Source organism: Lycorma delicatula, chromosome 2 (assembly GCF_047948215.1).
Source record: "Lycorma delicatula isolate Av1 chromosome 2, ASM4794821v1, whole genome shotgun sequence".
NCBI lineage: Eukaryota > Metazoa > Arthropoda > Insecta > Hemiptera > Fulgoridae > Lycorma > Lycorma delicatula.
This window is the reverse complement of record NC_134456.1, coordinates 114,053,316-114,079,641: the sequence shown is the minus strand read 5'-3', so window position 1 is coordinate 114,079,641 and position 26,326 is coordinate 114,053,316. Positions and strand designations below refer to the sequence as shown.

Genomic DNA, 26,326 nt, shown 5'->3' with positions numbered 1-26,326 from the left:
CGATTTAAAAAATATAAAGAAATGAATAAAAATAGCCGATGAAACCGTTGTACCTAACGGGATAAACACACAATGGGTCCATGAATCGGTTGAAGAACTGACAGCCGACTCAGGCACTCATCTCCTCAACCCTCAGAGTCTGTTTGAAAACCGCCAGGTAGTGCTCATCGCTTTATCTGTCATGTTAAGACCCGTCAACCGTTCCGATGTACGTCAACCGTTTCGTTGTATTACAAAAAAACTGAATGATATTTCGACTCGATTATAACTTCAATAAACGCTTCGGTCAAAATAGGTGTGTGTTGATGACCTAAGAGAATAATTAGTTGTAATTTAATCTGATAGAATGCAACGAAAAATAATAATTTTCATTAATTACTAATTTCATACAATTAATTTTTTTCCACCGTTCTGCTAGTGATTAGAGCTTGTTAAAATCAGTCCGTAGATATTAAGTGACAATAATATCCCGATGCTTAAAAATTATCTTACACAACTCCAAAAATATTATGAGATATTTTATATAATAAAGAACTGTGCTAAACGGTTGTTTTTAAATATATCCAAGAGAAACGCGATGAAATTAAACAGTTTTTTCATACTATAGGTAATATACATATCATGATTACTATCATCATCTCATATTACAGATTCTGTAATCTGATCTTGACTTTCATAATATTAATTATTTCTCTCAAAATTAGGCCCACTAAAAGGATATCCGGAAACAAACTCGTATAAACTGATAAATTATAATTGAAAGATATATGTATGTACAACTTAAAGTTGCTATATGTAATTAAAACAAAAAAAAACATATTTTTTTATTGGTTTTATATCGTGAAAAGAAACTAAAATAAAAGAAATTCAGACTGCAGTGTTTAACCCCGACTACAATCAGTACTATTCCTCAGGTAAATTATTTATAGCTACATGAACTGACAGAAAACAATTTTTTGCTTAATTCCACGTAAAATAAATAATAACAATTAATCTGCTTTTACTTTCAGTATAAGAGGCATTAAAAAGAAATAACGGTTTCTGAGATTTCCATGGGATATTATATAATAAATGCCGCATAGTAGGTAGCGATAAATGCAATTTTTTAACCGAATTTTTTCTTACAGGATTTAATTTTTATTACCACGTAGTAATTCTAGGCAGATACAATTTGTAAAAAAGAACATATTTAGTTGCGTGATAGAGTGTGCTTTACAAAATAGTGTAGCAATGAACACAATATATATCAATCAGATATTCGTATAAACAGATCAGAATTCATCACAAATAACAACAGAACAGTCGGCTTACAGTTAATAGGGCGATATAAAAAAAAACAAAAAAACGTTGTATTGCTTTATTATTACACTTCATTTAAACACTATACTCGCAGTTCATTCGTTAAAAGTTATATACATTTACGTAACTGTTTGCTTATACGTACTTCATACAATACAATACTTATGTAATTACGGTTAACATGTAATTCTAACATTACCGTTTGAAAGTTATTCATTGTATTTACCATTTAACTTCCCCGCTACAATAAGGTAATTATATAGTTTTGATGCTGTTTTATTTTGGTATATTTTTTTACTCAGCTATTCATACAAATCAACAGATAAAAAAATCTAATTACTCTTAAATACTTTTAAAGTTTTCTCTTATAGACTACAACTCTAAAGACTCTTACTAAATACGAGATAAATCTTCAATACAGTAAATTTTTATTTACCGAAAACTGCTCTTTTCAGTAAATCGGTACTTAATTCCGTTTTTAATAAAAAAAAAGAAAAAAATATATATAAAATTTGGTTTAGGATTAACTGATTTCGTGTTCTTGTTAACTAATAAATAAAATAATAAACAGGAGCCTTATGAGTGTACTAAAGACGAATGTTCAAATTCTTCTATCTTTTTCAAAAAAAAAAAAAGAAGAAGAAAATAAGTTTAAATCACTGGAATCTGCAATTATTTTTATATAAAACATAAAAAGTTGTTTATCATCGTTATTTTTCATTATTAGTGTCATGAAAAGGGAAAGTTGTGGGTTTTAACCATTTTTTCCACGTTAACTTTAATCATAAAAAATAAAAATAAGTTAACCAAAAAAATGTGGATTAGAATTTCCTATTTGTCTTAGATTTAAACTTAATCTAACACTAAAGTTCTATTTTTTAAATTATCAACCATATTACTAATTCTTAAATACCTTTCACAATCAAATATCTTAGTGAGGATCTGATATAATAATTTCATTATATTATATATTATATTATATATATATATATATAAAAAGTAAGATGTCTGAATCCGCATTAAAATAAAAGGAAACGTTTCTGTTAATCTCGGTTCAACAGTTTCTTAGATATTTCCTAACATATAGACTAAAATACTGAAATCTTTAAATTAGCATTAGAGATTGTACGAGTATTAGGAGAAATATTTTTAAAAAAATTTGTAAAAATTTCTTTTAAAAAATTTGTAAATTTGTAAATTACAATTTACAAATTTCTGTATACTGAGGAAAACACACAGTTAAACTGCAATATTGTAATTTTTCTGATACCTCTTATACGGAAGTTCTTAATTAGAATGATGAATTTTGTTACGTGGGGTGTAATCTTTTTAATATTGAATTTTAAGTACTAAAATTTGTAATCTTAATTTCTAAAAATTCTGGGAAAAAACACATTAACATACTTTATGGTTATATTAATTAACAGTAAACAACAAACTTTTATAATAAATGGTAAAAGAATTTGGTTGTTCAGTTACCAACAAATTTTTAAAATTTATGATAATGTTAATGACGTAAATTGGACAATTTCCTTTAAAATGTTCAACCTAACTTACATGGAACGAGTATGAAGTACAGAAATGGGTAACATATAACGCGTTAAGTAATAGTCTAAAATGTATTTAAAAAAATAAATTTTCAGCCTATTTACTTTTAACAGAATAACTTTGTTTTAGAAGGATGATAAAATATTGTAGTAATACTATTATTTATTTACTATTATTTTAATTAAATACTTTTAAGGAAAATCTAAAAAAAAATAAAAAAAGATAATTTTAACAAATTTTTTAAGTGGTTTTCACAAAGTATTAAAACAATTCAGATCCGTATAAACATCACACTGCATTTATTTAAACACATTTTTTTTTTTACTGTTTTATTTCAAAGTTTTACTACGGCATATTCATTACATTTTGTTTTTGTTGTTAGGTTATATCACAGCATTTAATTAAAGGCAAAACCTCTGGGTCCTATTTTAATTTTTATCGGGAATAAACAGAAAGGAAATTATATATTTATTTTTCATGAAGCTGTTAATTAATGTAATCGAATTTTATTATTTAATTGTAATAATACATTACCGCTTCCCATCAAAACATTGTGATGTTTTTCTTCGTTTCTATGTAATTTTATTGTGGTGGCAATGAAGGGGAGCCGCCCGTACAGTCGCTGCAATAACAGGCACTGTATTTTAATATCACACGCGCTCCCTGCTGCTTAATAACAGTAATAAAATTCATTTCAATGCTCAACTTAAAATTGAATGCTATCAGTGCAGAATAACTACGATTAACTTCTTTATAATGTCCGTTCTTGCAAAGAATTTACTTCTGTTGGAATAGAAAATTAAATTATACTATAAATTACTTTTAAACTGAATAATACTTTAAATATAAATAAACATTTTTTAATTTTATTAATTTTCTAAATCCTACATTAATTGTCCTTACCTAATGATGTTGACTTTTATTTGAGAGATACAATTTTGAAACGCTTAATTTTTCATAGGCCTATTTCTTAAAAGTCATAAATAGCCCACAAATAATTTTCAATCCCTCCCGTCGTACAACATCGAATAATATATTTTAAATGGAATAAAAATAATACATTAAGAAGGTAATGAAAATTTGAAATTATTATAATGAATTTCTCATTTAATTATTTTCCGATGTAGATAATATATTTTCATTAGCCTTTAAATACTTAATAAAAATATTTAAAATAAATTTTCATTTAAAAATAAAGACCTATGCTCAACGATTATTGAAATGATAAGAAAACAAAACGCTTTATAAAAATATTTACGAATCCTTTACTTAAAATAAACAACTAGATGGCCATTTTTATTATTAAACAATTATCAGAAGACATTATATACTTAGAAAAAAATATGTAAAAAAGAAAAAAATTTAAAAAAATAAATAATAAACACCGAATAATTTTTTTTATTAAAATTTTTATTTACAACCGGTTAAATTTTTGTTTCTAACCTTAAGTAAATTATATCACAATAATTGACAATAAAATGAATCCCCATTGAGATTCCTCCAAAAATGACTTACTAGTGCTGTATAAAACTTCTGAGAGTAGAACGTACAGTAGGTAGTTACAGAGAACTGTACTTTCAGAAGTATAATAGAAAACAAATAACAATAAAAAGAATGGCAGAAAACCGATAACAATAACAAGAATCATAAAGATGGTAGATTGGTGAAATGATTAGAAAAGAAAAAATAAACAAAAAAAAAACGAAGTTAAAAGTGAATGTGAATACAGAAACGGAGAGAAAGGGAATGAAGGATTGATTAATTAATTCACAATACTCATCGGGTGTAATTACATTATAGAGTAACTAAGATCCATAACATATAGCCGCTTAATTCTTCTAATATCCTCATCGTTGTCCAGAATGTACACTGCCAAGTGGTTAACGTAGTGATTTAACCGAAGTTCATATTTCAAACTGAAGCGCTGTATTTCTTCCTTGACGTATCGTAGACTCAGATATTCGCGGATTTAACTGTTTTCAGCAAACCACGGCGACTCAACCATACACCTCGCTAGTTTGTTCTGAAACCGCTATATCAGATTATAACCTTTGTCTTGTTTGCCGTGCCCTATAGTTGATGCCATATGTCCATATTGCTTTCAAAATTGCAGAGCATAAAAGTAATTCATTAAACAAAAATAACCGAGACCTCCTGCCCAGCAATCAATACTACATTTCCTTGAACTTCATGCTAGTTACTTTCTCTTTTCCCTCACACGAACTGCCACATCAAACGACGATCCGGGTACCTAACATTTTCAATATGCGGGATTAAAATACTACGAAGGTGGACCCGCGGGCAGTCTCCTATCCTCACTGTGAATGTCACTTGGCTCGACTTTACTTGCTTAACCCTGATCTTCCATATACCCAGCCACCTGCTGATTAGATTTAATTCGGATTAAAGATTAGTTGAGATCATAGTTGGGTTTTTATAAACAGCCAGAATAGCCGTGTCATCCGCAAAAGAAGTGACAGTGATTCCATTCTCAACCGGAAGGTTGGCGGTGAAGATACAGCATAAAACAGATCCCAAACTTAGCCTTGCGGAACCCTCGAATAGTGTCGAAGAACGAGATAATGCACGATTCTATTTTAACCTAGGAGAAACGCCTATTCAGGTACCTATAAAGAACAGGGTTTGACCGTTTTTTATAAATTTGGATAAACGCCCAGGCAACAGACCTTGTCAAAACCCTGCTGGAACCTATAAATTGACAAAGAAATAGTACTTGTGAAACATTACAAAACAAGCGGGGATTTAGAGTAAGAATAAAAAATAAAAGCAAAAAAAACAAGTTGTCGTTCTAGGCAATGACGAAATAGAAATAGTAAATTTAGTTAAAAAATAATTTAATCTCCGATCCGGACTGCGCAATACAACTTAATACACACCTCTTGTATAGTTTGAATAAATAAAACTTATCTCAAGAAACATAAAAATAGCATGAGGCTTAAACCAATCAAAAATATATCTTCTAACGAACTAAATTTTGACGGAGATAACGGTTAATGGGAATAAGGTTTAATGTTCTTAAAAACATTAAACTAAATTCAGTTTCTTAATAATCCCACGTTCTTAAGAACATTAAACTTTTATCACCATCGTTAAAATTTTTTTTAAATCATTTTTTGAAAGTTTTCAATGTTGAGATTAAAAAGTTTCACAAAATGATTTTTAGCAAATCTATGTTTCAAAGAGGCTGTTTATTATTTGACCCGTATCGTTGTAGAACAATGAAGTTTTTCTTCACTATTGACAAAGAAAATTTCCCAACTACCAGTTCCTGAAATTTTGTAATAAGTTTCCAGTCAATTCCGGGTTACTGCCAATTTCTGTCGTTTTCTGTATTTATAACGAGCCAAATGTTTCTTTATTCTAGTTCTAGCCTTTTTTTTAGTTCGTACCATTACCGTAAATTGCAGTTACCGTTTTACAAATTAATTTATAAATTCTATCTTTTACGACGGTTTTAGTTTTAATTTTAGTGTTTCCGAGTAAATAATCAATTTCGTAACCATAACTACGTTACCTTTAGAGTTGTAACTTTGTTAATTTTTTTTCTATACGTAGGCATCACCTAATTTTTATCCATGCTTTCTTCGATCCTTCTGTATTGCTCTGAAGGAAAATTGCTTTTTTGCCTTTTTAAACGTATGCTGATTCTTTCTGAACACAAGGTATTCAATAATGGGAGGACCACGAATAAATACAACAATGTATATATTTTTTCGGTATATATATATATATATATATATATATATATATATATATATATATATATATCAAAAATGATTTGTTATCTTTTTTTTATCAATTTTTTTTAACAAAGTTTCTATGATGAAATTTATCAAAAACAGCAAAGATATTGCTCATTTATCTCAGTCAAACTCATGAGAAATATTGAAATTATCTATTAGCCTTCGTTTTTAGACTGCCCATGAAACGATAGGCTTGGATACCACACAGTGGTTTATCCAGTGCTGTTCATCATCTTTTCTTTTATTAAAGTCATTATTAAAATGAGAAGCGTTTTATTTGAAACACAAACCTGGTAAAATTAGGTACTACTCAATTTTACATGAAACAATAAATAGATAATTAAAAAGATAACCCAGGTCCCGGGTTCAAATCCCAGTCAGGTATAGCAATTCTCACACGTTACAGAATTCATCATCCATCAGTAAGTGTGCATAAGCCTGCTGTTTTTATAAATAAATAATTCAAATTAACTAAATTTAACTATATTTGAGAATCAATAATTGTATAGGCCACGCGTTATGAATGTATGCGTGAGCGCGCGCAAAAAAATAAAAGTAATAAATGCATTTAATTATAAGATTTTATGTATTTTTAATTTTAAGATCATTATCCAGGTATGTATTTTTATATAATTAGTGTAATTTGATTTTCCTTTAACGATTGCAATTCGATACTGATAATCTATTAAGTTAAATTTAAATATAGCTATTTTTTTCACCTACTTTGAAGTTCACGTATAACTGTTTTTTTTTTAGAGAGATCTTATTCCTGTTTTAAGTAAATTAAATAAATAATTTACATCATTTGATATATGTTATACATTTAAATATAATATATTTATTTTGAATGAAGTAAACAAGTTACAAATGAAAAAAAATTAAATACAAAACCTTAATAAAAAACAAATAATATCACAGTTTTCTCTCAAAAAAAAAAAACATTAAAAAAAGACTACATCCATAAAAATTTACTCAGGAGAAAGAAAAACCTCAATATTACTGTCAGTTAGATAAAAAGAATGAACTAAAAATACTAAATAAATTTTAAAGATTATCGGACTACATTACTCAAACGTAACTAGGCGAGAAATTATAAAGAATATTCACAAATATTTCGTTAATATAAGCCTGTATTTCTTTTATTTCAATTAAGTTGTCAAAGACTTAACACCATCGTTATTCATTACAAGAAAATAAAATCAGCGAAATACCAAAGAATAATTCGAACTTCGGGAAATTTAACGAATTTTCGATTAAAAAAAAAACTTTTAAATTTTCAATTATTTTATTCACTGACTTTGTCGAATTCACATTGTCGGTGAAAATTAAATGCAATATTTTTCACACGTTTTTTTTCGAAGGTAAATATTAAGAAAATGTGAGTTATTATTACCTCAAAAGGCTATTTACTTTAAAAGAAATATATTTTTCTGCTTAATATTTATTAATATTAAAACAGAGTTAAAGTTACCGAACGTCAGTAAACGATATCGTGTTGCCTCGGCTCATAATCCAATAGTCGTGTAACAAAATTAAAACGATGGATATAACACTACGATTACAATATTTTAATGACATAAAAATAAATTTGAGAAACCAAATTTGTGGTTATAGATAAAGAAGATACAAGGGAACTGATTGGAGAAAGTACGAGAATAAGCGTAAGCAGTAGACGCGCAACTTCCTTATTACACAAACTGGAGGTAAAACACAAAGTATGGGTGTGTCTACATGGAGCAGAGAATGAAGAAAAGTGGTATTTGGGTCCGCGACCAAGACGAAGTATGGGAGGGAAACCGGGAGAAGTTTTTCATTCAACTAATTCGCGTTTCTTTCGCTAAGTGATTACCACTTTAAAAGGCTTTGGTAATCTCGCCGGCATGGTGGCGGTGGTAGTGTGGTGGTAGTCCGCTTGCCAATCGATACCAACACTCGTGAATTGAATTGACGACTCGATGTGATGCATTTAAGTAATTATTTCTATTGGAAGCGGCTGTTCTGTCACGCTTGTCTTTCCGTTTGCTTCTTATCCAATACGTTAGGAAACAACAGCTCTTATCCGTTCCTTTACTGAAGTGTTCGCCGCGTCAAACCACCTTCCAATCGACAATCATTATGTATTTTACTAAATTTCTATTACCGAGTCACATTATTAATTAAACCTTAACACATCCGATTTGTATGAAAGTTTACTACTACGTACGATAGAACACATTAATAGAAATAAATTGTTTGCATTCTGAATACATTTTAAATCAAATATAAAATGTATGGGGTATTGGTAATTTCAATTATTTGCATATCATTGTTTTTATCTGTCAAACTTTATTCTTTTGATTAATATGTGAAATTGAGTAGACTGAAATATTTTTTTTAGTAATGATGTATATAAATAACATGCCAGATTATATGTAACATGTAACAAATTCGTTAGACAACATTTTTTATCCTACTTAACTATGAAAGATATATAGCGCACGATAAAAAAGATGTTAAAAAGTGGAAAGTATTTTTACCCGATAAATACTTTGAAAACATGACTTAACAATTCAGACGTAATTCTGAGTATATACCCTTTCAGAGTTCCCGGAAAAGTTCTTTACGATTATTCACAATTTTTTAAAAAGCATCTTACAACAGAATTAAGTACGAATCGTGACACCTTTACTACCGCTCTGCAAAAAAGTTATTTTGACCTACATTTTCATTATATATATATTACGGAAATTAAAATAAATAAATAAAATATAAAAATAATATAATCAAATACTCAGAATATGTTGATTTAAATAATATGTAACTATTCATACCAGATCTAAGCAGAACCTACAATACCGTTCGCACAATTTAAGAGAAAATGCTTAATTACTTGAAATTAAAAAAAATAAAAAAATATTTTTAATTAACGATTTTCATTTTTAAATTTTCTGAAAATTTACATTCTTACTGGAATTATTAAATTCCATTACCGATTAGGAAAAATAATAATAAAAATAAAATCTTTTGCTAATACAAAAACTATGTATGCTACATTTATATTTAAATAGCATATATTTAGTCACATATATTACAACTACTTTTTTTTTTATCATTTGTTAAGTTATTCGTATGGTAAAACGTAATTATCATAATCGTTAAATTCACTCAATAAAATAGATAAGTAAAATATATATACCCGTAGTTGAACTGGTTACAACTATATCTTACTGAACTTGTAAGTTGTTTCAGCACAACAAATGGGACTACATTCCATGCTAATGGAGTGCTGACCTAATTTTTTATTTATCACAACCACAAACACAGGCATAAATAAAAACAAATATACCAAACAAAAAGTAACAAAGGTTATTTTAATACAAGAAAAATGACTTTTGCAGTATTTTTCATGTGTTAGATCCAGTAATGTGATGTATTAATAAAACGTAACACGTGTAGATAATAACGTTATATTGCAGATATTTTTACTACTTTACTCATCAACTTACTATAAAAACATGAAACGCTATTAAACTAGGCATTTAATTTAGAATGTGGTAAATATTTTGGTATAAATCGAATAATTAAAGGAGTATGATGAAATAAATGCTGTGAGATTAAACGATTACTGCAGAATAGAATGTAATAAGAGATCACCAAACCAGTCGAACGAGTTGACGGCCAACACAAATGATTACAGATATTTATTTTGTTTCTATACTAGTTGCGTTACGGATTATTTAGCCGATAAGGTTGAAACATAAAAGCTAACTTAAAAATATGGTAAAATTTGAAATCAATTTTATTTTTAATCCGAATTATTTTTGTGTTTTTTATCAATTTAAATTTAGTAATAAAATCTTTCTTTAATAACAAAATTTGCAAGAAATGTCCTTTTTGTAATACTTTTTAATCAGATAAAATTTATATAATCGAAGAAAATTATAGATTGTGTTCTATTAAGAATAGAATTCGATTAATTCGTTATCTAATAACGAATAAATTCTAATTTTCCTTGGTTTGGGAGTCTTTCAACTGTCGGTCTACCAGGTTTGTGCTTCCGCGAACTCGGTTAGCTAGTTTAGAGGGCAACGATGTAGGACATTCAAGATATCCGTATGAGGCCTGTAACGAAGGCAAAAGCTGAGTTAAAAATCACCGACATAAATGCTTCGGTAGACATTGACATCGATGGCATCCCAATAGAGGCCTGGCTTATTATTGTAAGGTGTAATCAGTTAGAGGGTCTGAAGACGACTCCCGTTGAAGCCCATCAGGGCTAGGAATGGGGAGTGGGTGACTACCGGAATAAGTCACAAGGTGGGTGACTTCCACTACGGAGGTTGGGATGTCGGTCTACTAATTACCAGCTGCTTTCAGTTAATTATTTTACTTAGGAATGATTATTTTTTAAAATTCATCTTTGATATATTTATAGTAAAAAGCTGAGTAAAAAAGATATTTAAGAATAAAAAAACAACTAATTTTACGGTGATGAAATGAATTTAATAGATTAAATAGTTCGAACCATGCACGGTAACTTTTGCTGAAAATTCCCGTAAATGTTTTCCCAGACATTTTATTTTGCACTAGTACAGAATAAACACCTACGTAGTCCATTTATTACGGTTTGTTACAGTATTTTATTGTTTACAGCAGTTAGTGTAGTAAATACTTTAAAGATTATTATTTTACTTAGAATATCCTTTTTTTTATTGGTTATTTATTTAAGAAAAAATAACCAATCCGAGGGAAGTGTAACAACTTTGTTGTCAGCTTTTTTTTTAAATAAACGGACCAACTTTCACTAATTTGACTAGTAACTTAAAACTAAAGTATAATGAAACGTAATAATGCATGTAATCCTAATCAGGAATTTTAATAATCTTCTTATGAAAATTTCTAAGAACTAATCAAGTATAATCTTTATTTATGGAAAGATTTTCACTAAGATTTTTAATGTTAATGGGATTTTTTTTTTTAAGAAGAAATCTTTAAAAAACTAAATTTACCTAAAGATTCTAAAATTCCCACTAAAATTTCAAAAAGGTTTCTTAATTTATCTTCTCGTTTAAATGTTTTCCCATAATGAACACTGTCCTTGTATATCACAAAAATTTGATTTCCATAGAACAGAGACTTTGAATGATATCTCAAAAATAAATTTTGGTAAGAATTTTTTCAATATTTTATCCGCTTTAATCTTTAATCACGATGAAACAAGTCAAATAAATACTTTAAACTTCACTTACATTAAACTTCACTTCAAAAAAATCTTGGAGCATGTAAAACAGCAGAAAACTCTCCATTTGATAGTTTGTTAAAACAGTAAGATTAATTTAATTAGCTTAATTTATTAACTGATAAAAATTTTTTATTAATTTCTGTTCTTTTTAATTACAACTTCAACTTATTAGTACATTGTATACATTATTATAAATACTTATCTTCACATACGTATAGAAACGTTATAAAGTAGTGGTTGATCAAAATTGTAGGAATAAAACTACTAATTTTGCTGTTCGTTTAATAAATCGATGATGAACACTCAATTTATATTTCTCACTCGAAAAAAAGTAGTTCATCTTATAAGTCTAGATCTATATGATACGTACATATACATAGCCGCTTCGCTTCTTGTTCTACCACTGTGGATCTAGAAGTTGACAGCCTCTCTCTGTTCTACAAAATTTCTTTTTTACAAATGTTTCCCATGAAAATCCTTTCTTCTGAAGCTCCTTCCCGTCATCCAACCACCTTTTGCGTGGACATCCTCTAGGGCTTTCTTCCTTTTCGTTTTCTTCTTCTACACTCTTGGGATCCTACCAGCATCCATTCTTTTCACATGTCCCAGCTACTTCAATCTGCCCTCCTCCACTTTCTTTTTCGGACTTTCCATTCCAGTCTCCTCTCTGATATCTTCATTTCTTACTTCGTCCATCCTAGTTTTTCCTGATATACTTCTCAGGAATTTCATCCCATATCAAATGCCTCACTTTCTGGAACAGCTTTCTTCGTTTCTTCAATTTCTATGTAATTTCACGTTCTATTCTACTGTCGCTTGTTATTTCGGCTCCCAGATAACTAAATCTTTTTGAAACTTTCAAAATAGTGTTATTTAGGCGAATATCTCTTTCCGGTCTCTTGTCTCGTCCTATCAGCACCATTACTTCACTCATCTATCCACTGATCTCAAGAACCACCAACTTAAACTGTGCTGATTCCCCTTGTACCTCCTCAATCTCTTCACCCCATATTACTATATCATCTGCAGAGATCATGTGTTTTGTTTCTTTATTCTGTTTCCGTAAATTCTCCTCTACGTCCACGATTACGTTCAATAGAATAAGCGACAATACGCTTCCTTAGTCCTCTCTTAATTTCTAAGCATCTTGTTTCTGCTATGTTCCTCCCTCTATATGGCAAATTATTTTTATCGAATTTATGAATGAAAGGATTACATATCTTTATTCCAGACCTTGCTGTTGTTCCTATGTGTACGAAAATATAATGTGTTCTATATATACAAACAACATGTCTTTATAAAAGAAGATAATTTCTCTTAAAGAAGAAAAAATGTTTTATTAAAAGAAAAAAAAAACAATTACTTTCAGACTAATCGACGTGCAGTTATTTTACAAACACCCAGTGTAGTTAAATAAAAAATACCCGAGTAAAATAAACGAATTAAAAAGCACAAATTGTAACTAGTTTCAAACAGAATAAAAATGTACTGTAATAGGTTATTTAAAAGTAACGATAAACAAAATTACTAAATACAATAAAGAATAACCCCAAAACCGTATAATTTTAGTCAACTTGATTTGAAATAAAATTGCAGGCTGGAACGTCTTTTAATTATAAAGAAAAGAGGCGTTTAATAACTCGATCTAATTACACTGTTCCCGACAAATCCTTGTTCAGGAAATTAAAAATCCTTCCGCTACTTAACTTTAAACAACGTAAAAGACAGTTAATGGGTTCTAATTTACAGAATATCAATAACAATTCTGGCAGACAAGCGAAAGCATCTCTCTCCCACTATCTCCTTCCACTACCTTCTCCTCCACGCTGCCTTTATCTCCCTTTACCGTACAACGGCCAACACGAAACCTGGCAAATTAACCTGAGATTGGAATAAAAAAAGTTTTCTATACTTTTAATTACAATGTTTTATACTTTATAAAGAAAGTTCAGAAAATTAATAATATCCTTTTTTAATTATATTATTCTGTTTCCTAATAATATTTAATAAAAATTAATTACATTTTCTTGACTATCTACTCAACGTCTCTGCTCGGTATAAAGAAAACTCTACTATAATATTTACTCAAATTAAATTAATAATTAATTTCTTTCATATACCTCCTTTCATAAAAACTTAACGTAATTAAATTTAACGTAAAAATAAACTATTATTCTAATATCATCAATTAAATTTAATTATTCTTTTCATCAGCAAGTTATTTGTAAATTATACAGATAGAGTATAGGATATTTTTACGGCTAGATGGTTATTTCTATGACTTAATTATAATATATTTCTTTTATCAGTAGTATTAACACAAATGTTTTCAATTTTTTAATATAGTTTCCAATTTTTTGGAATTAACGAAACTGCAAAAAGATTTCACTAAATACAACTATACAATATTTTAACATCCACAAGTAATATAGATCTAGAAATCAAATTTTCGATTGATTGATTGCTTTGTAAAACATTTAACAATCACAAAAAAAACAATTTTTTTTAAACATAGTTTAAAATCGATTAGCTAAAAATGATTTAATTTATTGTATTATCTAGTAAAATCTTAAGTAATGCATTACAACAACAAAAAAAAAACAATAAAATATAAAAACTCTTAAAAGCTTTTGGTTAATTTAATCTGGTTTTAATACTTTAGTTTTTTTTTTAATTTGGTTTAATGTTACTAACAACAGAACAGATACCGTAGATAAAGAAATGTCAACGTTCCAACTTGCAGCATTATAACAATTCACGCTTCTTCTAACTTGCCCCCCTCAAATTTTTTCAACCTTAAATTGTGCGTAAATCATCAACGACTCAACTAATCTTCATCAAATTTTTACATGCACAACTTCGAAATAACGAAATTATAAAAAAAATATATCTAAATTTCAAAGAAATTGATTTTGTAGTTTTGGAGATATTCGAGCCACAAAATTTAAAAAAGGTATATATATATATATATATATATATATATATATATATTAGGGAAACCTAATTTAAATAAATTGTATTTTTTTACTCCTAATACCTCAAAACGTAAAGATAAATTCGGAAATTCAAAAAATTCGGAAAAGAAGAAACACCATACATATTTCACTTTTTAATTAAATACAAATATAGTTTTTAAATTATCAAATCAGGATAAAGGTACAGAGTTTTTAAATGTATATGTTTTTTCGCGCCGTAGTAACTTCTAAAGTTATACTGATTTTTATTTGGTAAATAACAAAAGATTCACTTTTAATAAATAAAAAAAAATATAAAAAATTAAAATGACAATTTGCAGAAGCAATTTTATCCGAATTCAAAATTGTTAAATTGTTAGTCGAATGAGATGAAAAATGTGTATAAAAAAAAGAGGGATTTTGAATAATAAATATTAATTCCAGAACATCGTAACGACATTATGAAAAATACTTATTAAATTTGAAAAAATACATAATTTAATTAAAATAATTATGTATTTGATTACAATTTGAAATGTTTTTTAATCGTATAGTTGTAGTATTTTTAACTTTGATTTATTATTAACTGATTTATTTCTTTCGATTGATTTTTAAAGGTCGTGCAATTCATTAATTGAAGTAAACTCTGTGTATTGATGTTTGTCTCGTACTCTTCACGAACGTGTATTTTTTATAACTCGTTCTAATGTTGTTATAATGACTTTATTTAATTATACCTGAAATATTTGTATGATTTTTGGGAATAAGTTATCGCGATCCCCTTCATTTATTTATCCTAATAAATTAATTTTTTTTTAAATTTAAATCTATCCCAATAATAAGAAGTTAAAAAAAATGTCAAATGCACGTTAAGATTTAATTAAGGTAATAACTTAATTATAACTTAATTATAGATAATAATAATAAATTCATATTCTCAACGATAAGTAACTTTAAAAAGGTAAATTAATTAGAAATAAAAGTTTAGATTCTCACCTGATTCTCAGTCGCGACTCCGCCTAGGTCTTCCCACTTTGCCCTTACGTACTCCTGTACCGGTTGTCGTGGGCCCCGAGACACCTTGTGAACCCTTGAGCAGCTTATGCCAGTCCTGTTCGCAGACGAGGCTGCCGGCCAGTAGGTAGTATCGGTCACCCTGCATCAATTGCGCTCCACATTTTGAACATGCGAAGCACTTGAGATGGAAAACGTGGTGCGAATGAGCAGGGCCACCGCCTCCTCCTGCAACTCCCGCTCTCATCACGAACTCGTTGGCTGGGATCGTCTGCCCACACGCTGAGCAAGCACCTGAGTTACCGAACAACCTGTAACAAAACAAAACGTGTATATATTGGTTTTACTGTGAAAGACAAGGAAGAATAACAAATGGTTCATTAAACATTAAACGTTCTATTAAAAATTTCCCTTCAAATCTTTTTTTGAATAAGTTTCTACGGTTTAACCGCTCATACGAGTACATTAATGGTTATGGCAATTATGTAACCTTTATGCATAATCAGAAAACAAGACTAAGTTAAAATCAGTAATTGGCAGTTTAAAAGAACAAAAGCCACTCAATATTTTAATTGTGTCACAATAGGCAATAAGTGATAATTAATCTAAACGTCTTAAAGCTGAATCGATTAATAATTTTCTCGTCAAAATAGAGGTCGATAAATATCAGTTCATCCTAAACATCTTTATGTAGAATACAAAACATTTTCTAAGTTAACTAATAAAAAAAATCAACTAAAAAATCAAAAACATTTATAAAAAAAATCATTAATTAGTATAAAGATTATAATTTTCTTGGAGGAAAACAAAAGAAAGTGAAAAATAATAATCTTTAGTCATCGTTGTTTAGTTGGTAACTGAAAAAGCTGACTTGAACAAGTATTAGTTTCGATTATATCGATGTGGGTCCAAAATTTATCTATTATTTAATCTCATTACTATATTTCTACGACAAATAACATAAATTTTAATAGTTAAAAAAATTAATGTAAATACCCCACCGGGCTGGCCTAGTGGTAAACTCATCATCGCAAATCAGTTTTTTAACAGCTGATTTTCGTAGTCTACGGTTTTGAGGTTCAAATCCTAGTAAAAGCTAGTTCCTTTTATATGAATTTGAATACTAGACAGTGGATACCGGTGTACTTTGGTGGTTGGGGTTCAATTAACCACACGTCTGAACAAGACTACACCTTTTTTTACACTTCATACATATCATCCCCATCTCATCGGGCCGTGGGAGGGAAAGTTTGCAATTTGTTCAACTAGTGAACACTAGTTGAACAAATTGCAATGTAAACATTAGAAAAATAATAAAATATAAATTTCCCTACATCCATATCTCACAATATTACTCACTAAAAATAAAAAATAAAATTTTTAACTAAATTTATTATTTACATAAAGCAAATATTTTTTTTTTAAATTGTAATTTTTTAATTTGGAACTTTTAGATAAATAATCAGTTACATTACTCAGTGTATACTTAATTTCAATCTGACAGTTACATCTTTCTGCCATATTTCTTGATACTAAACAATCCAAAAATTTTACTTGATTTTTCTTCCTGTTTTTTTTTATTATTATTATTATTTTTCTTTTTTAATATATTACTCTGCTCATAGTACAGCGGCTATATTAATAATCACGTGATTTGAATCGCTAAGTCCAATAAATTAACATTCGGAGCAAAAGATACCGTTGTAAATAACATAACTTTCTTCAAATTTTTTTTAAAATTAGATAAGCTCCTTTTTATCGAAAAGGAATTCGTTTCTTGATTTTTAGTATTGTAATCAGTAATTTGTAAAAAAATCAAACTAGAAAAATTCTTATCTAAAATACCAAATAATTATGAATAAAAATGAAGAAATTATATAGCACGACAAGAAATTAAAATTTTGAAAAATTGATATTATTTTGAGAAATTCAAAACTATTTCAGAAATAATTGCTATTTAGTTACATTATCATTTTGTTTAAGTAGAAAAGCAACGCTTACAATACTGAGTAACATTCTTTTTTATTTCACAAATGCTATCGTGTAGTGATCACTACCGCGTTAGAAAAGTTTATTAAGAGAAAATTAAAATCATTAAGAGAACATCAAATTTTAGATAAAAAAAAGTAGAAATGGAATTTGTGAGTAAAGCATAAAATACATACATATTTTTTAAATATGTACCTGGTATTACAGGAAAAAAACCCAAACATTATATTTGTTTTTATTTTGCGATAAATAAATAATTAACAATACGCAAAAGTTTTAAGTAAACCGCAAATAATAAGCTACAAATTCATTACCGAATTCCACCAACGTATTAGCAATAACGAATTATTTAAAAATATTCAATAAGTTGTTGTTTATTTAAAAACCACTTAAATGTAAAATTGTTGAAAATTTTGTTTATATTAAAATTTAATAATTTATAGACATATTAAAATACCACCACCCAATTTATATAAATATAAGTAAATGTTGTTTTATTTATAATAAATAAATAACCGAATGAAACAAAATGAAAACAAAAGCATTTTAATTATTTCTGTTATTTATTGAACACTTTGTTTTAAAATGAAAAGTTTAAAATGAATGTGTGTATAATTATATTTAAATTTTACCTCATAAAATTGTGAATAATGTAGATATATATAAATTATCATATATGAAATAAATAGACCTAAAACAAATATATGTTGAAAATTGCTCTCACATTTTGTTAAAATAACAGAGGAGTTAAATTACTAAATGGGGTATTTTTAATCTTTGTTTCATATTTTGGTTTGTTTCCCGGAACATATTTTAATGTTAACTACTATTATTACGTTATAAAATTACAAGTACGCTTCATTTAAAACAAATATCATTTATTTTCAAGAAGATAATATATATATATATATATGTGTGTGTGTGTGTGTGTACAGAATGAACGACCAGGAATTAATGACAATAATTATTACATCAATTACAATTAACATAAAATTAAAATATTATTTTTAATTTAAATTTATTTGAATACAACACATTAAATTATTGATAAAGGGTCAAGAAGTATTAATGAAGTGTAAATATACATATATAAACTAACACAAACATTAATTAAATATTCGCTAAAACTGCAACAGCACCCTCTTTACATATCACACTCATGAAATTGGTTAAAATTCATATACATTTTAGGATGGGGGAACACGTGTTTTAAATGTTTTTTGTTGTAAAATATTAATTCGTTTTTTCTTTAACTTTTCAATTAAAAATTATGGAAAATAATCGGTATTTTCGTATTATCCTAAACTACAAAGTAATTTTCCCGTAACTTTTAAAAATTAAAAAAAAAGCTATTTCAATACTTATTTTAAATATGGTTGTTTAATTTCAAATGCTTATTTAAATATGAATGTTTAATTTCATATCCTGTTTTTAGCATAATTTACTACTATGCTATTTTTTATAAATATTTTTTTTGGTACCTAGCATTTCCCGGAAAACAGTTAACCAAAACGTTTAACATATGAACCATTCCATCTGCATATGAACGACAGATTTTTGTGACACGTTCTCAAAATTATTGGCAAACGTTTAAACAGTTACAGCCTTAAAAATAAAATTGCACACGTTTAATTAACAGTTTTAATTAATAGACTTTTATTAATTATTTTTAACCATAAAGGTAATGCTAGGAATTCAGAAATTGGTCAATATTCTTCATCAATTGTAGAAAAATTCTTCAATTGTTTTTATGATTTAAAATCCTCGGTAAATAAATTTCGTATTATTCAATATTAAAATTTCAATATTTTTTATCAGTTATTTTTATCAGGCTTAGTGCAAGTGTTTTCTATTTTAGTCTTTCTGTTTGCCAAAATGAATTAAATTTTATTTTGACTTTTCTTTTGCCTGAGCATCTGTATTAGTAAATGTTTTTACTGATAAAGTTCCAACTGTGCGATTTACGACCACTTTAAATAGGAAATTGCGTCAGCTCGAAGTGAAGTTATTTAATTAAAAATGTATTCTTTGTTTAGAATATCTGATTAAGTACATAGATTTAAATAGTTTGTCGTATAAATTTTATATTAATTACAGTTATTCTCGAATGATTTTGTCGGATTCACTCATGTCGGGGATTTTAGCGGAAACCTTCCCGCTAAACTTTTGGTTAATCACTGTTTGAAATCCATTGAACCAGACCGACAATCTTACAAATAAATAAACTGATTTTTTCTTCCGTTACGTTCATTGATGCTTAGTTTCAGGAGATTGAACAAAACAGTAATTTAGTTCAGTTAAATTTTATTAGATAGCCTCTTATACTTCCAATCTGGTGTATCTAGTTCTGAGTACATATACATACAATGGAGTTTTTTTCGGATTACGTTTATTACGGCTATTTACGACATGATTCCCAAAGCATAAGGTAACAAAAGAATTTTATAATATACATTTTTTTCAATCTTCTTTTAAGAATGTCTTACGTTTTGCAAAGCCTAACATATGACCAAAATATATGTATTAATCTTAAAATAAGTCTCAGGAATCTCAAACAACAGCTTTAAAACTATTTCCTTTTGTTCTTATAACTTATTTATAATAAAAATGGTGTTAATATTTTTAATTAATACTATAAAATTAATTAATTTTTATTAAATTCGTTTCAATTACATGATATTTTATTTTTCTAAATGTGAAATTGACAGATATACCTAAATAATTCCTAATTCAACTATGTAGAATGTATTCTAAAATTAAAACCATTTTCTATTGAAGAAAAGTCTTAAAACTACTAATATTTATTGTGATTATAAAAATAAATATATTATCCTTGTTATTTTAACAGATAAACTCATTTTTGTAGTAATATAGAAAACTAAATATAAATAGTTCAGAAATGAATTATTATAAAAGGTGGGGGAATAACATGGAACTGCATAGTCTACTATTGTACTAACAATGAATGGGTTATCTCCATATTATTATTACTACTACTATTATTATTATTATTATCATTACTTCTAATAAAAACAGTAGTGTACACAGTGCAGTATAATAAGTACTACTAACTTACAACAGAATTTTCCATGGTTCTGGCTAATTAATGTTCTTGATCAGTCGAGAAAGAATATAAGTAAAGGAAGAAAATAGAGATGGAATGAGTGCGTTTGAGTAAAGTTTAAGAGAGAGAAAGAGAGAGAAATACTAACTAAGATGAAGCAATGATGAGACAGAAGTAAGCAGTAGGAACAAGAGGAGAACTGAAATGAAGAACTGGTGGAAGGGGTAGTAAAAGGAGGAGGTAGAGAAGGACGGGAATCATGGAGGGGGGTCTGGATGTAATCAAGTTATTAATTACTTGGTTCCGCACCCTCAACACGCTATACCCTATTTAGCTTCCTAATAAGAAATCTTTCCTTGTTTAAATGGCTATATTGTTTGTAACTAAACACAAGATAAAAGAAGAAAATTACAATTTTAATGAACAATAAATTACTGCGGTGCCCCATTCAAAGGAGACTTCTTGTTACTCTCGTCATAATAGCCGTACCACACCCCCACAATTATGCTACGCTTGGGACTCTCCGAATCTGGAGATATGATTTTAGTTCCATTTATATCTTCCACACTTTCAGATCTGACGTCTACTTATTTTCTTCAAAACCGTTTGTAAAATTAAGATAAAAAAAACACATTTATTTCATTATCTAGTAATATACATAAATATTAATTTATCTGTGATTATACTGTCATACAACGATTTCATTAATACGACGATAAACCAAAAACGGTTCGAGAATAATGTAATCAAAATTAGTAATTGGCAAATGATAAAAAATATAAGGAAATTGGTAACCGTATTTCTAAACTTTTCTGATACTTCCGTGGGGTATAGAATCTAATTCCTTCACCGATGATAAAAATAGAATTGTTTTTTCTCTTACCATCTTATTTTTAATTATCTGAATCCTGTTAATCTTTAAAAAAATAAACGTGAATTAAATCACAACAAAAATTATTGTCAGCACAAGATGTCTCCAACAATGCTTAACCTTACCTTTTGTAATTCATTTTTACTTAACCATTAGAACATTTTTAATGTAACCATGTATTGTGCAATTTTTGCAATCAATGTTTAGATTGTAATTCTCATTCTAGTTATTGTATTCTAAACCTTCGCATTAAGAGTGTAGACTACACTAATTCTAAGCAAAAATTGAATTCCAGAAATTCATCACCATATATTTGAAAAATATAAATGCAGCTATGTATTTGAGACAATATGGAAATCTAAATCATTCTCAATTATATGGTATGAAATGAAGCTGTACAAAACCTAAGAGGTAAAGAGTGTTGGGTATATTCTAATGCGGTGTGTTCAAATGTCTGATAAAAGGAATTTTCTTCAGAATTCTTGTTTGGATTACCGCACTATGATATTTTATTTATTACTAGAGCAATGAATATACATCGGTAAGATTTCATGAAATGTGCTAAGTTAATCACAATAGTTGCGATGACTGGAATTCACAGTTTCAGATGTCTGCGACACACCCACTGGTAAGCGAAAAAAAATCCACAGGCGGGAGAATTTTAGTACAGTCAAATAGATGAAACTTATTTCACTGCTCGAAAATAAAATTGAGGAGAGTTATATAATCCGATCATGTGGTTTTTGGTCGGATATATCCTGTACGATAATTAATCAGTTGGATAAACTGATTCTTTTCTTGAAGCTGTGAGTGCGTATTAACAGGGTGCCAGAGAAAAAAAACACAGTATAGCTTTCTCTCCTTCAAGACAATTATAAACATTCTACTCACATTGTCCGAGGGAACAGATAAAAGTTTGATTGTTTCAAAAACATGTAGAGATTCAAAAACCTGTATGAAGAATGTGATATACTGATTTATTATTAGTATTATTTCATTCCATTCGTATAAAACAATAAGATATTTTTTCATGGGGTTTTACCGTGGAAAAAATGTAGTTTTACCTGTTTATTAATTAATAAATGTATTTAAGATCCTTAATAAAATCAAATGAAAGTTTTTAAAAATTCTCTTATACATACAGTATTTTTTCCTACGTAACAATATTTGGTTAGTTCATTAAATAACAATTATCAATTTTATACTTTTTAATTGTAATTACTTAAATATTTCTGTGATTTTTTTGTTGATTTTTTAATTAAAGTATAAATTTTTATTTTTCAGTACGGCTGTTAAGCGTAACATTTTTAACAAATATTTAAAAACAGGTCTATAATTCCGTAAGTTCATTCATTATTAAATTTAATTTACGTTTCTTATTATAAGTGGCACTTTTATATTAATTATCATAAATAAAATTTTAACGTACGCTTTACGCTACAGTCTATTACATTATAAATCTTTTGGTATCTGCCTTAATTTTAGGTACATATAAAGAATTCATTAACCCTAATGAAATCACAAATACAGAGGTAGAAGTAAAAAATTTAAAGGGTAGAATTCATGGCTGGAATAATCGGATTTTTTCCATTTTACATGTTTACATTTCAACCACAGAATGTAAATGTCATTTACAGAAAAAATAATAAATTGCAATTCATCCACTGTTTACCCTAAAGCAAAAAGCCTTTAGAAAAACTGATTTTTTTTCACAGTCTAGTAAAAAATCAAGAGAACGGTCGGTTCCAAAAAAAAAAAAAACTTTTTACTAGATCAACAAATAAAAAGCATGTTAATAAAATTGTTAATATTTCAATACGGGTTTTTAATTATAACAAAGCAACTTTTAATCTTCCAAAATGTACATTAATGTTTATTAAACGTAAATAATAAATGTACTATTAAAAGTATTAAACACCTCTTGATTTATCGTTAATATTTTATGATTCAGTCATGGATTAAACTTAATCAGTTATTTTAATAAACAGTGAGGCTTAAGAAACAATAAAAATACAAAAGCACAGGATATAAAATCTGCACATATTTAGTTAATATCAATAATTAATCGGAACAATCGATTGATATAATTAGTGTTTTTATAAATTAACTACCGGATTAAATTATTCTTTTTATTTTGTTTAGTTTACCAACAAGCATACTCAAACATTAAAAGTGGGCTAGAGAAATATAATATTTAAATTATGAAATATTTTTTTTCAAAACTGCAATAAATTGTTAAAAAGACTTTTACATGTACCAAGAAACAAAAGTTGACTTTGATACCGTCAAATATTGCTTAAACTAAGTTATTTAATACCTTAACAATAAGTTTACAGATGAAATCTAATAAATCATTAACCGGTTAATAAAAAATTAACATTTCTAATTTTGTAATCTACAATGAATAATACAAAGTAGAACTGTATGATAAAAATGTACTTAGAAGATTTAAAAAAAAAAATAACACTCAAACAATAATATTTATTATTCTTAATCATAACAAAGAGAATATTGCACGCACACACACAAGAGCGCGCATATCTCTTTCAGTTCATTTTGAATTACGAGTAGTAATATATCAGTCGTGTAAACTGGATTTTTTAGATAAGTAATTTTAAGTGGTTAGTATATTTTTAATTCGTATTTATATTTTCATTATCATCGTATTGTTATCTACTTTGAGGTATTATTACTCTAATCGAAATAACTCATATAGAGGAAAAAAAGTTGTTACCTGAACTTTTATAAGTACAATGGTAAAGGGGCTTATATTAAACGTAAAAAAAGGAAATTCGTGATAGGGGTGGTGGAGAGTTGATTTGAAGGGTTTGAAAGGGATGAGAAATGGTATTATTGCGATTTCCGACAAAAGTTGATGTCAAAGCCATTTGTGGTTATTTAAGACACCGAAAGATATACTTTCACCAAGTTTCGTCAAAATTAAACTACTTTTGCGGAAATGAAAAATAAAAAACAAAAAAAAAGAAAAGATTTTTCTCAGAAATTTTTAGGTTATGTTAAAAAGTGACCTCTACAAAATTTGTAGATTTTTGCATGATCTACAACTTTTGTATTGGAAAATTTTTTTCAACGCTCAAATCACCCCTCCACCACCTCCGCTCAAGCAATTTTTTTTTCGTTTATTATAAGCTCCTTTACCATTTCCACTTTCCAAAAGTCCAGGTATCAATTTTTTTTAAGTGTAATTTGGTTGGACTATACGTTTTTCTCCATTCTCCTATATTTCCATATAAACTTTTCAAAAGATTTTACCGCCAAAACATTCAATAGAAGACTGATCTACGATGCTACGACTAGGAAAACCTAGTGATGGGGGAGGTATTCCTTTGCCTTCCGCTGTAAGTCAGTCTCCATATTATTGGGTAAAAAATTCTGTTTACAATTTCACAGACACACACACACAAAGGCACAATAATAATAATTATATTTCATCTTTTATTTTAAGATAAAACTACCTGCTGAAAATTATGTAACTGTTTATACTGTCAAAGTAAAAATTATAAATAGGTTTTCAGTTTAATTTCAATCGGACGTAAACTGAAAATTTTAAGCAGTACTCGATATCTTGAGAATTTTAAATCACAATTAAAATTTAATGAAAATATCTCCTCCAAAATCTTATTTAGATAATTTAGGGGTTATTTCAAGTACGCCTTTTAAAAATAAATAACCTGAGTTACTCCTAAGTTATTTTAATATTGTTTTATTTAGTGTAATATGATTTTTTTAATAAAATATATTTTTTTTATTTTTCAATAAAATATCAAAGAAAAGATTTTTCTGCGTTCGTAATATATTTAATTAATACGTGGAATTAATAGAACAATGAATTTGGTTGTTTAATTAGCGATGAAAATGTCTCTTTGTTTAGATAAAGCTATAGTTAAAATTAATTATATGTGTATAAAATTAAAAAACTAATGTTTTTTAGAATTTTACATTTTATTTCCGTTCTCTCTAGACTTTCTTATTATTATTATTATTATCATTATTGTAACATTTTCTATAAATTTTCAATCTATAAAGTAATATTAAGTATTTAGTAAATACGAATATATAAAAAGCATAGTTCTTCTAAAGTACAGTTGTTCTATTCTCATATTATAATTATTGACAGTTGTCAATATAGGATAAATTAGTATAAAAATTAAATAAATTTCGTAATTACGTAATTTTGATATAATAATAATTATCTATTTTTTATACTTAAAAAGAATTATCTATTATAATAATAATTATCTTAACAATAATTATCAATTACTTTACTGGAGATCCATCACACCCAGTCCCGCATTTATCTCTATTTCCAGCTAAAAGGTGCTAGTTCCTGAAAGCCACCATTTTTTTTAGATCGTCTATGATTTTTAATTTCTTCCGGCCAATTTTTTTCACTCTCTACTGATTGTTCTAGCACCGTTTCTATAAACGCTTAACCTCTGGTGAGGACCTATTCTATTATGATTAAGCTTTTATTTTCCTTCACTCTTATTATTTCTTCATTTTTCATCCTAAATATTCAATTAATCTTCAGATTCCTCCATGCACGTATTTCAAATGCCTCTAGTTTTTATTTTACCGTTT

General features: G+C 27.7%; 1 protein-coding gene across 5 annotated transcripts in view; it reads right to left on the bottom strand.

Moving 5' to 3' along the window:
- The window catches only part of LOC142319147 (rhombotin-1), a 728,716-nt gene that overhangs the window by 67,810 nt on the left and 634,580 nt on the right, over nt 1–26,326 (bottom strand). For all 5 annotated transcript variants that reach the window (XR_012755112.1, XR_012755113.1, XR_012755111.1 and 2 more), the window contains one exon: nt 15,783–16,111. Coding sequence is in view for 1 of the 5 variants with exons in the window: in XM_075356111.1 (XP_075212226.1) it covers nt 15,790–16,111 (322 nt within the window). In the remaining 4 variants the exon portion in view is untranslated. The remainder of the gene's footprint in view (nt 1–15,782; nt 16,112–26,326) is intronic.